Below are 18540 nucleotides of genomic sequence, written 5' to 3'. Positions count from 1 at the left end.
ACCTGGAAGAGTGAACTTTTATCAAAGAAAATGCAAAAACAGTAATATAAGATTATATAATTATGTAGAGTATCAAATTTTCTTATTATATTGTTGCAAATATATAAATAGAACTTGAATACATGTAAAACTCACTGAAGTAATACAATGGGAGACTTTTCTTTTGAGCAGGTTAATCATTTTTAGTTAATTTTAAAAGAAAATGAACAGTAAGCACTTTTTATTTTTGTAGGTCTTGTCTACATTTTGAGATTTTTCTTTTGCCAAAAATCTAAAAATAGTCAGCTTCCTAGATTATAATTCTAAAAGCAGTCTAAAAAAAAACTGGTGTGAGAAGGCAAGGTAACTCAAATACAAGCTGCATTTGGAGCTCTTCAAGCTGCCTTCATGGATCCAGTCACTGGTTCTTATGTTTGTACGGTAAGTGCTAAAGACAGGCAGACGTGGCCCAATGGGAGAATTACAGAAATGGAAAGCCTAACTCTCTCTGAGGCCTAATGAGAGAGGAGCTAGAGTTTGATCCTTGGATGGATACCTCATTCAGGATGATCGTTTCTAGTTCCATCCATCTGCCTGCAAATTTCACGATGTTCTTGTTTTTAATAGCTGAGCAGTATTCTGTTGTATAAATGTACCCCAGTTTCTTTACCCACATCCAGAAAGGCGCAAATGGGATATACCCACTAGTAAGTGGATATTCGCCCAAAGTAGATGTCCTCTGAGAGGCTCCATCCAGCAGGGAACGGGGACAGATACTGGGACTGGAAGCTGGACTCTGGGTGGAGCAGCGCTGAGAGTCGTAGGGGAGAGTGGGGGCATGGAAGGTCCAGGAGGGAGCAGGAGCTCCACATGGAGACCGTCAGGGCCTGCGGATCTGGCCACAGAGGCTGCTGCACCAACCTATGCACCAACCAAGGACAGTGCATACAGAGAACTAAGACCCCCTGTTCAGATCTAGCCAATGACAGCTGAGTCTCCACGTGGGGGCAGGGCAGAGGGGGTGGACTGCTGCTGAACATGCACTCTGGTGCCCAGGATTTGTCCACTGCCCCTAGGCAAGACTGCCTTGTGGGAACACCAAGGAAGGGGATGCAGGCTATCCTGATGAGACCTAATAAGCTATGGCCAGACAGTGTGGTAGGAGGGTGCCCCCATCAGGTCTAGTGGAGGGGAATAGGGCAGAAGAGGGAGGGAGGGTGGGAACAGGAAGATAAGGGCATGATGATAATAATAGGGATGTAATGTGAATAAATTATAATAAATTAGAAAAAGAAAATGAAAACAAATACACTATGTAAAATTTTAACTAGAAACAAGAGTTTGATTCTTGAAAATGAATAGGAGTTGGCTAAACCAAACAGAGCATAGCATTGCAGGTGGAAGCAACTGTTTGTACAAAGGCTGGGGCTGTGAGTGATCACAGTGCCTTCCACAGAGTGCAACAACTGGAGAGTCAATTTAGCTCTTAGAAAAAGAATTCAAGGCTGAACATTCATATACAGAAGAGGTTAAAGAGGAAGTTTACTTTGTTGGCACAATAGTACATCCGGAGGGCTCACCAAAGGGTGATCTTACTTCATTTTGTAGTAAAGCACAGAAGCAAATTTTGAATATCTTTCAGTTAATAGTATAACGTCTTAGGATTTTGAAAATCAGAGTACCTTAAGGTATTTTGAAACTTCAGGATTAAACAGGGGTGTTTTGATGTAGTGAAAGAAGAGCGTTGTGATTCTCTTCCTGAGTCCTTCAAGATTGTGAGGTTTGACTCCCCTCATCATAAGGTCAACTTCTCTGTCAATCAACTCTAGGATTTCCTGGGTCAGCTTACACTCATGTTCCTGCACAAAACACAAAAGTACTCTCTGTAAATTTTTTTTTAATCACTATTTTTTGAAACTACCACACAAACAAACCAGAATCTACATTCTAAAACATCTTAAAAGGTGACAGGGGTAAAATTCGGTACAACCAATAAGGGGGCCAAGTTAGTATTAAGTGGTTGGTTTGACAATATGTAACGTATAACCCAGCAACTCTCCAGATAGATGCTCTACCGACACGCATCTATAGAGCTATTGTTCACACTAGCCAAGAGTTAGAAACAACCTGATATTCATAAGCAAATTGAATATATAAATAAATAATAGTTTATTAATATAAACATTTATACAAATGAGTAAATTATATGATAGCAGTAAGTCTTAATGCTTAAATCTTACAAAGTAAGTAAAATGAACAAGATACAAAACTGGTGCATGCAATATAATTTCACTAAAGGTCAAAAGTGAAAACACTGAACCAAATTATTTATAGGCTTGTACAGAGGAATCAAAGTCATTAAGAAAAACAAGGAAAAGATGCACGTGAAAATGACTGTCCATTGGTATTACTTCAAGGAGACAAAAGGAAATCTAAAGTGAGGAAGGAAAGGGGCACAAAGGGGTACAAAATATATAGTTTAGCCATGTTGAATTGCCCTGTTCAACATTTTTTAGCTATTTATATATCATCCCACATGTCTATTATATCACCCAACCCTTTTTAGTAAAGTCCTAAGATTGTGTAGTTTGAACAAGCAAACTTCGGGTAAGAGTTAAGGGCTTAGGATGGTATTTATAAGCAGTAGAACAGAGCTATGTCCATCCCACTATCTGGGGGGGGGGGGGGGGGGACTGGATGGCCCGCAGATTGTATGGAAGAGACAAAGGGTAAACAGAACGACTACAAAACAATGCCCTTTCAACATTTTCATACTTGGCAATTTTAACAAATTGAAGAGTTGAAATCAGTGGTGCCCCAGCCCGGAAGCATTTTAGAAGGGCCTTGAAGAAATATGAATAGATTTCCATTAATCCTGATTTCATGCCTAATTTAGCTCTCTCTGAAATGCTGTCTACATCTTATTCTTACTTACATAGTCATATACTCCATTCTCTCTCTCTCTCTCTCTCTCTCTGTGTGTGTGTGTGTGTGTGTGTGTGTGTGTGTGTGTCTTGTGTCTGTGTGTTTGTGTTTGTGTGTCTGAAACGCTAGGTGATTTTAGTGTGTACTCGGGTTTAAAATTCAATAGTCTTTATTCAAGTATTTGGGTAGATAGATACACATATACATCTTCAAGTAGCTGATATACGGTTGTACCAAGTCAGGAGAGTTAGAATTTGAGTTATATTTATACCTTTATCGTTCTTCAAAATATTGTTAAATAAGTTTACATACAAGTAATTTAGGCTTCACAAATTCAGACTCATGCATTATCTTTGGGGTTCATCCCTGGCATCCTTAGTCAACAAGGGGCTGGTTCTAACTATCAAGTAGGAGGATTTCTTCTTTATTCCCTACATGTGTGTTTGCTTTCTCTCTCTCCCTCTCTCTCTCTCTCTCTCTCTCTCTCTCTCTCTCTCTCTCTCTCTCTCTCTGTCCTCTTTGTCTTTCATTACCCACTTCTGAAACACAGATGTCTTGGCTGAAGATAGCTACTATATTAGTTCCCAAATCCAGCCTCACCCAGGGCCATGGTACACCCCTTCAGGGGATACTCTAAATCAAATAACTAATCAATGAGGGAGAAAAAAAGACCCAGGATTCCATTTGAACCATGAGAGAATAGGAACGAAAAGCCAATAGATGTTTGGCGTAGATCCATCTCAAGCAGACTCAGGGAGAGATCCGGAGTTCATTAAGCTGGTCAGTGGTGACATCGTCGGAGTTGACAGTGTCTTCTTTGCTCTTACTGTCTTGACCAGTGATGTCAGCTGGGTGGGGAGGAGTGTTAGAAACAGCACCACTTACTTCTCAGAGATATTTTGGCAATGTTGGGCAGTTCGAGTTGAGTGGCCCTAGTTTCTGGGGTAAAATGCTTCCAATAGATGATAGACTCCTTTGAGCTCTAACTAACCCTCCTCAAGGCAGGGATCTAGAGAGAAGGGCAGTGTCGCATCCTTATGGGGTAACTGACTCTGATTTCCAAAAGACACTAAAGCTGTTATTATGCACTGGGGATAAGAAATCACGTGCTCGACACTCAGATCTGGCATCTCCTGGTAAACTCGAGTTTGGATTTCAGAACCGAACATAGCACCCTGTAGTCTAGAGCTCTGAAGGTTTAAGCCCCCGCAGAAAGGGAGGTTGTGAGACCAATCAATGCTTATCCAAGGTGAGGAAACATTAAAATGGGTAGAAGAGAGAAAACAAGGAGAAGTCTGCTGTGACCTTGATCCTGATACATACGACAGACTCTATACTTTGCTCATTAACTTCACTACTGTGGTTTTATTAAGGGGGGAAAAAAAAGAGCTATCCAAATCAAAGGATCTAATCGCAAAGAAAGCTGATCTTAGCAGCAGCAGTGGAAGCTCTCGTTCGCCCCCTACTGGTAAGTCATGGGAAGACAACTCTCAACTCAGTCACTTTTAAGCGCAGCTTCCAAAGACATTCCCTTTGCCGGGGCAAACACACCCTTAATTCAATGAAACAAGTAAACAGTCCTGCCCCTTGCTCTGACAACGGGCAAACCCTCAAGGCAGGCCCAGCTTCAAAATTCTGGTGAAATTGTAATGGCCTTAAGAGTCCGAATGACCCTTGAGTTTTCCTCTTCTGAGAACCGACGTTTTTCCTAACAGCTTTCTGTGTTTGAGCATGCCGCGGGAAACTTGTCAACTCAAACCCGTCAAGGAGTCAGTTTCTGGAGGAAATCAGACCCCATGACATTCATTATCATAATTTTCCCTTAAAAACAGAAAATTAATCATATGTGAGGGGTAAAGGCAACCATACTTACATTGATACGGTTGTAACCCCTGAAGACAGCGCATTGGATGGCTCAGTGGCTGAGGGTTTGCAGTACAAGCATGGCAACCTAACTTCCATCTATCCACTCAGAGGCAGGAAGGAGAAAACCAGTCCTGAAAGTTATCCCATGACCGCGACATGTGCACTGTGATACACACACACACACACACACACACACACACACACACACACACAATAACAATAGATAAAATAAGAATTTTATTGACCAAAAAGTTTTTCATTGAAAACTATCCAAAATGTAGACAACAATTTCTGCTTTTAATCCCATTTTTAAAAATCATGTTCTATACCTACATGACAAAGATGAATTTGCATTTGAACATACTATGTTTACATTTTTGTTATATCATCATAAAATATTTATGTAATTATTCGCAGGGCTGCAGATCAGACACACGACTTTACACATGATTGTCATCAGCATAGTGCAGATTTTGAGGACTTTTAGTTATGTATTAATTCATAAGCAATATCTATACCAAAATTTACCAAAATGAATGAGCTGTTTATTCAGTTTAATGCATGCAAGCATTTATTGATAATTTTATACTTAATGGTTATCATTTTATCGATGCTGAGCTTGACTTGAAAACTAAGGGAGAGTGCTGACGTACCTTTACAGTGTGCTTAAGTGTCAGGAGTATGTCCAGCCGCTCATCTTGAGAGAGGTCTTTCAGTATGATGCACTTGTAGATGCTTTGCAGCTCTCTGGCTCTTAGCGTGAACTGTGTGTCCATCTCAATGGTTTTGCCATCAGGTCTTCTCCAGATATTTGGAGCTGAACACTTGAAAATAATATCATTGTTGCAATTATGGTTAAAGACCGAAAATTATCATTTTGTCCTGTCCATGAGAATTTATCTCGTCATAACTAGAACCATCACTAAATTTTAATAATAATAATAAATATAATTGAATTTATATACTACAGGAAAGTAAAACATTTATTTATTTATTTATTTATTTACCCATCTATTTATCTTTGAAGAACTGCAGATTGCATTTAGGGGTTCTTATATGCTACATAAAGGCTCTACTATTGAGGCCTAATGTCCTGGTGCCTGAGATTGGCAGGTTTTACTAGCAGCTGGAAAAGAGTGTGTACTGCTCTTGCCGAGGACCCCTGCTCTGGTCCCAGCACCCTTGTCAGGAAAGAGATAGATGACCCAGCAAGACATAGTTGGACGCCACTGAACATATCACACAAGCAGGTCTGACGACTCCCAGGGGGCTGGAAAGATGGCTCCCTGGTTAGGAGTGCTCACTGCTGTTACAGAAGGTCCCTGGTTCAGGCCGGTTCCAGCACCCATGTGATGCCTCACAACCAACTCTCATTTCCATTCCCGGAGACCTTCTAAGCGCCACAGGCTCCTGCATATACATGTTACACATGAACTCATGCACATTAACACACTGAAAAAAATCAATCTTTTTTAAAAACATTAAAAGTACCTCTGTAACACAGGAGGCAACCCTTCAGTCTTTGCAAGGGGGTGGGGGTGCTGTTCAGTCTGCAAAAGGGAAAACACATCTCCAAGATTGAGAGTTGGGGGCTGATATATATTACTTCACATGGTGAATGGCTTAATTTATACTAGGAATTACTCGTTGACTCCATAGAAAGAACAGCATACATTTAGCATGTATGTTTTTTATTATCTGTCTAGCTCTATATTGAGTGTGTATTCATGTGTCTTGGTCATGTGCCTTGCCAAATGAAGACAAATGTGGTAATTGCCAATATTTAAAGACCTACAGGTATCTCAGAAAGGGGCGGTGTGAGTTATGTCTTAGAACCTTACAGAGAACAAGTCTGTAACAAGTTACAGTATCACTTGTACAGCATTTATACTGTATGATGTGTTTAAATGTCACCTGGGGCTGAGATTATAGCTCAGTGGTAGAATGCTTACCTTGAAAGCATAAAACCCTAACTTCAGCCCCCAGTCCTTAAAAACAAAAGGCCGGAGATGACTTAAACTACACAGGGATGTAAATACTTTGTAAGCAAATATAGTGTCCTTCTATACGGGCCTGGAGCAGCAGTGGATTTTGGTATCTGCAGGCTCTGGGAAGCAATCGGTGCACACACGAGGGACAGCTGTCTTAGCAGTATGATGAACACTACAAGTGTTGCCAGAGATTCTCACTTTCTATTAGCAAATATGGCATGGAGCACACAGCCTAGTGCTCATCCTCAGTTAAGGGTTGGGAGATGAGCCACACTTTCCCTAACGCTCAGCTAAGAATTCCCAGACCAAGAAGTCAGAGACAAAGCACAGGGTCTGAGCTGTCTTCTGAGGGGAGATCCAGGATGGCTAACTAAATGGTTTGCTTGCTCTATTTTGTTTGTTTGTTGTTATTGAATATACCCTAACTGCAGCTCACCCACCCTCCAGTCTTCCCATCCCCTGTTCCCATCTTTCCTCTCTCCCAGATCCACTCCTCCTCCATTTCCCTCCAGAAAGAAAGCAGGCCTCCCGGGGAGCTCCACTGAACACATATGACAAGAAGCCACAAGACAAGACACTAGCAGTTGTATCAAGGCTGGGTTGGGCAACACAGCAGCCACAGACAGCAGCTAAGCAGTGCTCACAGGGCCACACAGAGACCGAGGCAGCATGTACATCATGGTAGTTAGCTTGGGGTTTTGTGGGACTCCTAATAGTGGGAGTGGGCATCCTTAACTCTTCCATCTGCCCTTGGGACCCTTTTTCTTCTGGGTGGCTCTTAAGATGCTTCGCTGTGCTTAGCACTGCTCTGTCTCTTCCTGTCAAGACCTTAGGAGCAGAGGATTCCGTAGGTATCTCTCGGGATTCACTGGCCATTTGTTCTCTCTTTCACTTTAGAGTGAGAAGCTGCTCTATTTCTTTGCCTAATTTCAGTCCTTCAGAAACAAGCCTCTGTTGATGACAATCACTGGCTTTTCAGATATTGGATGTTTTTGTAGGCTAATTAGTCATTGCTTTGGGGTCCTTGTATCCTGATTTATGCCATAATTGCAACCATTTAAATCTTAGATGTGGTTTAATTTTCAATTTAAGTGGAGTTCTCTATGCATTGGAGCAAATTACTAGAAATTCATGGTGATAATACACTGCGTTTAGAATGACAGTTTACAAAGAAATTTTTTAGTTATAGCATCAATTTACCTCCATTGTTTGTAATGTGAGATTGCGAAACACGAAGTCATGCCTTACAATTATATTTGATACACTTTCAAGTCAACAGTCTCATTACAGCTATAGGTAGAACCAAAGTTGCTTAGAGCTAGTAATACCCAGTAGGCACTTCAGGTTCTTGGTTCAAGTTTTCATCTGGCAAATGTTGTGGCACTATGACTGGTTTGTGACGTCACATCAGAAATAGAATAATAGGCAACGTTAATTCCACAGCTGATAGGATAGAGTTGAGCTAACTGAAGAGCTATAAAATTAAATGGGTTAGTAATAAGATACTATAATTGTTTCTTAAGATTTTATTTATTTAGTTTATGTATATGAGTGTTCTGTGTGCTTGTACACCTGCAGGCCAGAAAAGGGCATCAGATCACATTATAGAGGGTTGTGAGCCACCATGTGGTTGCTGGGAACTGAACTCAGGACCTCTGGAAGAGCAGACAGTGCTCTTAACCACTGAGCCATCTCTCCAGCCCCCGAGATACTTTGTTATCACTTAGAAACAATGAAATTTTACAACTAAAAGAGCCTTGCACTGAGTATTTTACTCAAGATGCTTGTTTCAAGGCTCATTTTTACAGATTTAAAGAATAATTAGGCTAAATTTCAAACTGTAATATTCCCAAGTCTAACTAATATCTTAATCTTCATATGCTAATTTCCTCAGCAGGGTTCTATAAAATATAATTTCTTTTCTACCACTTATAAAGACAATATCTTTTACTCTGCAGGCTGGTAACTTATTTCATTTGTAATAATCCTTCTAACAACATGTTTCTGAAATCTCTACTTTATCTAATTTATTGTATGTTGGCAGTTGGTACACTGCTTAATTCTACTTCCAAATGAGTGTTTATCACAATCACTGGCTTTTTATGGCTCTACTGAATACAAGATACCACATCAATGGTTTGGGGTTTTCAAGTGTACATCCAAATCCTTCCAACCTTTTAACTCTGAAATCCACCTTTACATTTTTCAAGAAATGCCCTCTAGGACTATAGCTGGAATCCACAACATCACTTACATCTGAAATCCTTTTACAGTTATAAACACACAAACATGTACACACATGCATTCAAGCGTGCACACACACACCTATCTAGTGTCTTTATTTCAGTAACTGGTGGCAAGGGAAATTGGATCAAAGCAATGTAATGCTTTTAATTTTTATTATCCTAAAGGTTATTAAAAAGTAAATTCCTCATATAATTCTGTATATTTCACAGGGTCTACAGTGATCATCTATTCATTTAACAAATATTTATTGTTTCTTCTATATGCTAGTGCACTGGGGAGTGAGTAAATAAAATGCAGTCCTGATTTGAAAAGCTCTCAAATCTTACAGGATATAAAGGTAAGAAAATAGCTAAAGCAAAGCGTGAACACAGCTGATAGCTGCAGATAAACAGGTAAAAGATGGTCTGCCTATAAAGCACTTAGCTCCTGAAAAAGAAGGCTGCACCTATGATTAAACCAAGAAAATAAGCAGGAGTTAGCCAGATTAAAGAGAACTGAATGATAAAATCAGATAATCCTACATATGAAGATTATATATATCTATATATATATATATATCTGTTCAGCAAAGCTGTTTTTATCTTTGCCTGTCCTTCTGCCAACACTGATAACTTCATCTTCAAGTACAGGCTTCTTTGATTTCAGGCCTTAAGGTATTTTATTTTTTACTCTGATGAGAGAAAATGTCAAGTTTGCTTGTTTCTCTTCCCTGGTTCCTTTTTTCTTTGAATGCTGCAGCTATAATAGGAGGTGTACAGCAATCGTGTTCTTAAATTGCTTCAGAAATAGAAGGGTGATAAATTCCACTTAGCTGCCAACAAATGAGACAGCAGAGGCTGTGGACCGGAGCAACAGAACCACAGCAGGACAGGAAGGCAAGGCGGGGCGATGACAAAAGCCAGCCTCCCGCGAGAAGAAAAGTGGCCACACCGGGGAATAGCTCCTTTCTTCCTCTTGAACTAATGTTCATGTCCCCAAGGGTACAGATTAAGCATGAAGTTAAGCCCCCCAAAAGCCACTGGGTGGTGATCAACTTTTCTTTTATATAGCAAAGAGGTTTATTCATTCGCAGTGACCCCCTGTTAAATGTACACCTCAGAGAGAGAGGGGGTTGGCGCGGGGGGGGGGGGGGGGGGGGGGGGAAGTAGCTGTTTTTTTCTGTCCCATTAGATGTTGGCCACCTGAGCATGGAGAGAAAGCATTGACACAGCACAGCTCACATGCATGGCAAGTTGTTTTTTTTTTTAAGTTTCTGACTGTGAGAAGTGGTGTATGAGTGAGGGAAATAATGGCCTCAGCTCCTCCGGGATGACGATCTCTTACAGCCATGCAAATGATCTCTTCACAGAGTTTGGTAAAACACACGGAAGCATTAAGAGCAGAAACCCACTGGTGACCTTTCATTTAGATGGCATGACCTGAATTCCTTTACCTCAGTCCACCTGTCACTTCTTAATACCTGATGAACTGCAGAAGTCAATATTCAGTGCGGTAAGCGACAAGTTAATTAATGCTTTTAAATGTCCTTAGAGTGGACTTTGTTATTAAGAATGAGAACTGTAGGAACCTTAAGTTTAATTTCTTTTTTTTTTTTTTTTTTAGTTCAATTTCTTGATTACACCAACAAAACCATGACAGTCATTATTCAGAGAAATTGTGTGTTCAGTACAAAATAAAAAAAAATAAATATTGTTTCAATAGATCCCGCAGTCATTGGACTAAATTACTTTAAACTGAAACTAATTTTAAATATTAAACTTGCTTTAAATGTCTACTTTACAATGCTGTTGATGATAAATGTAGCATTGTGGCTCTGCTTGATTGTTACTGTTAACATCTAAAATAACTGACCTTGACTGACTTCTGGGATTAACTGTAAGATTCAACATTTATGAAATGAATACCGACTCCTCCTCAATGTTAGTGACAATGGCAGTCATGAGGACAGACAGGAGGGACAGACATGGGGATGAACAGACCATGCACATAAATATTTCCTGTAAAAGTCTGCACTTTTCTAGGTATTTAGTACAGTTTCAAACACAAAAACGTACTTTAGATTATCTTGCCTTAGAGTACTGTCAAGGTTGTCGGCTTGACTGGTTCAGCACACAAAGTCAATTGTTGTTCCACTTTTTTCTGCCTTTGCCACCTTCCACAACACACACACACACACACACTCTCTCTCTCTCTCTCTCTCTCTCTCCCATGCCCACAAGCACTTTGCATTTGCTGTTTTATTTACTTAACAATAAAGTCAAAGTACCCCCTCCCTGACTTGCAGCTATCTCAGTCTACTTCCCAGGACAATATCCTACCTCTCCTTCCTCAGCCCTTCTGTGTGCCCTTGTCACAGGGAAGATCTGCATATACTTAGAGTCCTTCAAGGCCTTGGGTTCCACTCTTCATCAAGTATTCAGAATTCAAAACCAGATCTTCCTCACAGAAATTCTTTTTAACAATATTTCTCCATCTTATCTTTATTTTAGATAAAATAAGAAAAATCTTCTTAGCATGCCATTGTTCATTAGAAAACACAATGAGAATCAGCTGACTGTAGAGTCAATTTCATATTTGGGCTTTGATACACTGAAGGGCTCTGCCCATATATAATTTCAAAAATGTCTTAGAGGCAATGCTAGATTTGAGGTAAAAGTAGCAAAATGTTTAATGCATAAACAAAAGACACCATGTAAGTGTTCACAGTAGAATTTAGACTACCTTACAAGAAATAGAATGAAGCCAGGACAGCATGAAAGGGAAGTCCTGAAAAGCCAAGTTTCAAATGAGGATGGATGCAGGCTACCTGCATTTCTTGTCCATTGGTACCCAGAAGCCCCCATCTCTTGAAAACACCCTGGCTGCACCAGGCCCATGCCATCACCTCTCCTAAAGTTAAAAGACAGGTGAAATCACAGTTCCTAGTCATAAAGCAGGTACAAGATTGTTGAAGCAATCGATTTAGTTCAAAACATTATTGTCTAGTCATTGTTCTATTGTCAATTGAACAATTGACACTGTTTTATTGAAGAGACATTGTGACCAAGGCAACTCTTATAAAAGCAAGCATTTAATTATGGGCTTGCTTACAGTTTCGGAGGTTTGGTCCATCATCATCATGGTGAGCAGCATGGCAGTAGGCATGATGCTAGAAGGGTAGCTGAGAACTGCATCCCGATCCTCAAGCAGAGAAGCAGAAAGACTGGACCTGGGATAGGCTTTTCTGAAATCTCTAAGCCCATCCCACTCCCCCATGGCATACGCTCTCCAACAAGGCCATGCATCCTAATCCTTTTAAATCCTATCAAAAAGTTCCTTTCCCTGGTGACTAAGCATTCAAATATGTGAGCCTATAGGGGCCATTCTTATCCAAACCATCACAAATATGACAATTACAGTTTCCCACTGTAGACTTGTCTTTCCTATAATATTTGAGAATTTTAGCAATGGTAATATCTATATTACCTGTCCTATATTTGGAATATGAGACTCACAGCATTATTGTCTGCTGCTATTTTCCTATCTTCCTCCATAAATATGTATTGATAATCTTTGTAAGGAATGTGTAAGGGTATGAGGCTACACAGATAATATATATTTCACACTTTACGAATATCATAATTAGCCAGTTGAGTGTGCTACTCCGCAAGTAGAGGTAACTGGATCTCTTTGACTGCGAGGTCAGCCCACTCTATATAATGAAGTGCAAGGCTACATAATAAGACCTAGTCTTAAAAGAAAAATATTGAAAGGCTATTATAACCTAGAAATCTTGAAGGGTTATCATAACCTATTTATTAACTAAATGGGTGTGTGTGTGTGTGTGTGTGTGTGAGAGAGAGAGAGAGAGAGAGGGAGAGAGAGAGAGATGTTGTAAGGGCAAGTTATGATACATTAAATACAATGAAATTAGGCTATGGTAGCCTTTCAACGTTTTTATTCTGAGACAAGGTCTTACTATGTAGCCTTGGTTGGCCTGCTCCTCATTATGTAGACCAGGTTCCATTATATACAATTAAAACAAATAACTACCATGTTTAAAATCAGGGGTGATGGTGAGCTCATGAGAGCAAGGAGCACAATCTAAAGAAAAGAAGGCATTAACCCTTCCTCCTCTGGAAGAAGGGGAGCATTCAGGCTTGTGGAAAAGAGGGGTATCTGATAACTACGAAAAGTGGGACAGGAAACTCCACACAGAGGTACATGAGGTGCAGAAGCATCAGAAGGACACGGCCTTTCCAAAGAAGTGCAAGCAACTGAGCATGGATGGAGCAGTGCAGGTGTAGTGGTGCACAAAAGTTTAATAATAATAATAATAATAATAAAACAACAATGGGATAAGAGGGCTTTGCAAACAGGTGCATTAAAAATCACTAAAAGAGGTAATTAAAAACCATTGCTCCCACAAAGAATTAGAGATGGGCAGGATCCATGTGTGCCGAGTGAGGTCTCCCCAGTAGTCAGTAGGATGATGGAACAGAGCACTGAGAACTTAGGCAGGAGATAAGGGCCTTATGTGGAAACAAAATAGTCCAGATGAGAAGGGTATCCAGATTCCTTTCAGTGAGTGTCCATTACAGGATGCCAGAGTCAAGAAAGGCAACGCTACCTCAAGTGATTTCCCTGGAAAGATAGGGAGGGAAAACAGAGGTGCTGCTACAGCCTCCCATCTTCCTCGTACCTGGACATTACAAAACATTCCAATCAGACCCAGAACTCAGTACATCATGTCTTTGCCTGAATGACGTGTTTGACACAGGCAGCAGCATCAAGATGCAGAACAAAGCCGGTCTCCTGACAGACAGTGAGAGCAGGTTTGGAAGTGAACATGTACATAATTAGGGGGAGAATAAACAACAGCAAAGAGCAGGTTGGTCAGCAGGTGGAGAAGTCAATAGCATCCTTCATGTTTCTGTCTGCAGAAGCGGTTCTCAACTTTCCCGATGGTACAACCCTTCACTACAGTCCTGCTGAGAACTGCTGGTGTAGAGCAAGTGAGTGGTGAGACACGCACAGAGACAGGCAGATGGGTTCTACAGGATGGGGCTCATATGGAAGTGAGGGTGGCAAAAGGGAGTGGGGTGATGTGACTTAGGGTTCCCACATCACCCTGAGTTATATATACTCTTGAGCTCTCCAAAGGGCAGACAACAGTAGGAATTGGCTGCATGGTTTACGAAGTCCTAAGGATCTAGTCTGGAACCAGAACTGAAATTAAAGCCAATTATAACCTGAAGTCAAGTAGAGGAGTACACAAATGAGATGACAGAAGGGCATTAAAAGTAATAAAAAGTGTAGTTAAAAAAAAAAAAAAAAAAAAAAAAAAAAAAAAAAACGTTCTCGAATAACAAGAGTCACAAAAGTGGAATCACTACATTACTACAAACAAGTGCCATAGAAAACTACCCTTTCCTTCTTCTGGGTGGATAAGCCTTTAATTGTCTGGAAAGATCAGGTTTATAAAAGGAAATCTGTTACTATAGAAACAGGCTTTCAATATCAAACAGGCAGTTTGACCACAAAAAGGTAATTACTTTAGTTTTCCTCTTAATTGTGTGTTTTCTTGCTTTTCAATAACTGTATATCCATTGGTCAGAAATGTCCCGTCAACTAGAGTGGTGGTGAGCCAGAGGATAAACATGGGTCTCCAGCTGACTCTCAAGCTGGTTACTGGGTACCCCAGACCCAGCCTTTCTGGGAGTTTACTGTTTTACGCACTATCAGAGTGAGAAATTCTCCAAATTCAAATAATCTTTGTACCTTTTCTCCCGTGTCTAAGCCCTCTTTAGTAAGGAACATGAGAATTTCATGTTCCTTGTTGGTCTTTATTTGAGGGGACAGCTCAAGTGGTTGGCTGTATTAAAAGAGTAACTGTGTAGGATTTAAAGAGATACCAAAAGGTTAAATTTTGAAGTTCTTATGGTATAGGTCTACTCCTTTAGTTTATTATTCCACATTGTTAAACCCAGAATACATTAATGCTAAATTAACTCTACTCACCTTATCCAGGAAAGCTTGTATAGCTGCCTCCTGCCTCTCCATACGAGCAACACATCTGTGTCTCCCGATGGAAGCAATTATCTGCGTCTCTTTTTCCAAAAGTTCGCACAGAGCAGCCTTCCTTTCAGCTGGAGTTAAATACTGGTCAACTTGTGTAACTTCTTCTTGCCGCCAAACTGGAGGAATAACATGAAAGGCTCTTGGAGTTGTCAAATTACACAGCTTTTCTTCTTTTTTAACAAAAAGAGATTTATTCTTATTTTTTAATTATGGCTGTCAGGAGTGTGCACATGAGTGTAGACAGTCGAATCTCTCTGGAGCTAGAGCTACCAGTGGTTGTAAGCCACCTTGCATGATTGCTAGAAATTAAACTCGTGTGCCTGTTTGCCAACACTCAAACTGAAACAGCTTAGTAAAAATCTTAACTCAAGAGCATTAAGTATCCCAGACAGTTTTGGTCCCTCCACAGCCAATCCTCTTTCATTCCCTTTTCTACAAGTCTGAAGACTTTCCTTGACATCTTCTCTTTCTCCCCTTCTCTCTTACTTCTTAGTCCACATTGGTCTGCGCCTCGCTGAGGGCCCGAAATAGTAGGTTTGTGCAGAATAGTTTACATTACTGATCACACTTATCGTATCACTTTCTATTTCTCACAAAACCCTGAGTCACATCAGCAGATCATATAGAGTAACTGCATTTGCTCGGTAGTCAAGCCAATGCATTACGCTAGGACAATCTTTAAGGTATTTAAAGCACAGGTCACTGTGAATAAAGATGGTGACGCATGAGTGCATCCTAAGACTTTATCATAAAATTCCAAAGTCAATAATTCTGTAAGCTCATTCTATCTAAATGTGTACCTATATCACTATATATGAACTTCTGCGTCATACCTCCAACTTAACTCAAAAGTTCTGGACTCAGATATGTTTTTAATAAAGGTTCTGTTCAATCCTTATGCAAACTAAATTTTGAGAAGCAAATTCTTTGTCATTTCACATTTCAAAAATGTCAGGCTTACACTGACAGAGCACAGAACACGAATGATCTTAGAAATTAAATTGCTCAGTCCTAGATTTGATCACGCATCCTCCTCTCAGTGACTTGGACAGGAGTAATTTGCCTGCCACAGAACCAATTTCATGAGTTCCTTTGGGAGGCTGAAGGAAGTGTCATGTCTCTCTTACATTTTCCCTTCTTAAGACATAAACACTTTAATTTTTAAATTGTGTATCATGTGACATAATTTCGTCTCACATCTTGGTCAACTGTTTTCTGTTTCCTACTGCATCACTCACAATACACTGCCAAACTTCTGTCAAGATAGGGAAAGGCTTCTGCATGACCTGCCACACCCTCTCCTGACTAACGTAAGGAGAAACACAAAGCATGGAGGAGGATAGAGACGTAAAGCAACACTAGAAATGAGGAAATAACTTGACATACCAATAGCAAACACAATTGCCAGAAGATATGATGAAGGTTTGAGTGGATAAACTGAAAATAAATCATCCCCAAGATATGCAAACATTGCCCCCAAACTACCAGTGTCATCTCAGAAAGTGGGTCTCATATAAGAAGGTGGCAAATCTCAATTTATATAAGTGGGAGCTACAGAAAAGGGTGAACTTTGAAACCATTTGATAGTGATTATGCCTTAAAAACCTAAAGAATATGTCGGATATTTTAAATTACAATAAAAAAAAGTGGTACATATGCTGATTTGTACAGAAAAAAAAAAGAAAGTATAAAGGAAAGGAAATAAAGCAATAGGTAATAAGTTATGTTTAAATATGAGATTATTGTATTTACATATTTTTGTGCAGATTGACCAGAATAACCTTGAAGACTTCTCATAATTATTTATACTTATGTACTCTGTCTGTCTGTCTTGCACGTTTACAGTGTGTGTCCACAGAGACCAGAGGAGGGCAACAAATCCCCTAGAGCTGGAGTTACAGGTGGTTGTGGACCAACCAGCATAGGTGCTGAGAACCCAACTCAAGTGTGCCGGGAAAGCAGCAAGCAGCCTTCACCACTAAGCCATCTTTCCATCATGCAGAATAGAGGAGTCCTGTGTGGTCACAATGGCATGGGAGTCTCAAGAGGCATGCCTGCGACAAAATAACAACACTGAGACATGGAAAGTTGGCCAAGATGGGCAAAAGGAAAGAGGAATACGTAGCATGTAAGAAACAGAAGAGGGAAGAACTCAAAGACCAGTGCTTGGCAGAAAAGATTATTTTATGACCTGATTGTTGTCAATGTTTACACCAGAAATCATGTGATCATGTTTCATCCATCCACATCACAGCAATTATCAGTTACAAACACAACTGTAGCACATTGTATTACAGAAAGCAGGACAAAGTACAGTTGGTTTCCTTGTGAGCACTTCACACATAGGAGCTTGCTGACTCTCCTGGCAAGCCAATGCAACAGGTGCTATCATCTCTTAGTGAAAAGGGCACTGAGGAAAAGAGTGCCATGCACCTGCCCAAGGACACCTAGCTAGAGAGTGGTGAGGCAAGGACCCAAACTCAGGCTGTCTAGCTGTGTGGGGCACACACTTCCATCAAAAGCCATGATAGCTTTCCTTTTGAACAGGCAACTTCCCAGTTGGCTTACAGCCAGCGGTTCACTTCAGTGGTCAGCTAAATCTTTCCCTCACCGTGGAAATAGCGTGTAAGTACAGTGTCAGGGTGACGTCCTTGAGCTCCCAAGGTCTGTTCTGCTCACAGAAACAACCCGTTTTATCTCTGAACCTTAAAAATCCTTTTCTCTTGTGTGGCTATTGTACCTACTAATGCCCTGTCACCTCCTTGCTGATGCAAAATACTCACTAATGTGTCTGTGGTTGTTTTGTAAAAGGAACTGCAAGAGTCTATGGTGGGTAAAGTGAGATGGCTTTACTTTCTTCTTCAACAAATTAACAGTTTCTAGCCTCTCTCTAATGGGATAGGTGATTTTTTAAAAAAATCCAAAAGAACAGAGTGTCTTCTTTTCTTTCCATTTGTCACCACTCAATACCCAGCATTTTTTACCACTGGGTTTTAAGACTTTCTTTGAAAGTAGGAGCTTCTTGACGTGAGAGGCTATGTCTTATCTACAGACATATCCAAGCCTGTGTACTCCCCCAACTGGCGTGTTGCAGGCATGGTTACTTTCTTATGAGATTGCAGAAATATTTCAAAACGCATTTCACTTATATGAACTTATGTAGTTATAAAGCATTTGCTTTCTATAAAAGTTTCAGGTTTACTTTAATAGTTACCAGGAATTGTAAAAATAAACATCTAAAACCACTCAGGCAGGTCAAGGGCTACTAGTCCTGCCCTTTGTGGGAATCTGCGCTGTTGCTTATGGGGGTATATTGTTCAAACACTGCACAGCCTGATCCAGCCAGCAAGACGACCTTGAACAGTAAAAGCTAAATTATCTTCAACAAAGGGATTGGGAATTTGAGAGCTAAATTATATTATGAAAGTTCAGGCAGTCTATGATTGATGGCTTTGTTATTTAAAAGTAGCTT

At 40.2% G+C, this 18540-nt stretch overlaps 1 protein-coding gene across 1 annotated transcript in view; it reads right to left on the bottom strand.

Moving 5' to 3' along the window:
- Positions 1-18540, bottom strand: part of Iqub (IQ motif and ubiquitin domain containing) — a 38609-nt gene that overhangs the window by 10692 nt on the left and 9377 nt on the right. Inside the window, exons 7-9 of the mRNA XM_051151859.1 lie at positions 15009-15184; positions 5424-5594; positions 1662-1838 (exon numbers count right to left, since the gene is read on the bottom strand). Of these exons, the coding sequence (XP_051007816.1) occupies positions 1662-1838; positions 5424-5594; positions 15009-15184 (524 nt within the window). The remainder of the gene's footprint in view (positions 1-1661; positions 1839-5423; positions 5595-15008; positions 15185-18540) is intronic.

This window comes from Acomys russatus, chromosome 10 (assembly GCF_903995435.1).
Source record: "Acomys russatus chromosome 10, mAcoRus1.1, whole genome shotgun sequence".
Taxonomy (NCBI): Eukaryota; Metazoa; Chordata; class Mammalia; order Rodentia; family Muridae; genus Acomys; species Acomys russatus.
Note: the sequence above shows the minus strand (reverse complement) of the source record. Positions and strands in the feature narration are given on the sequence as shown.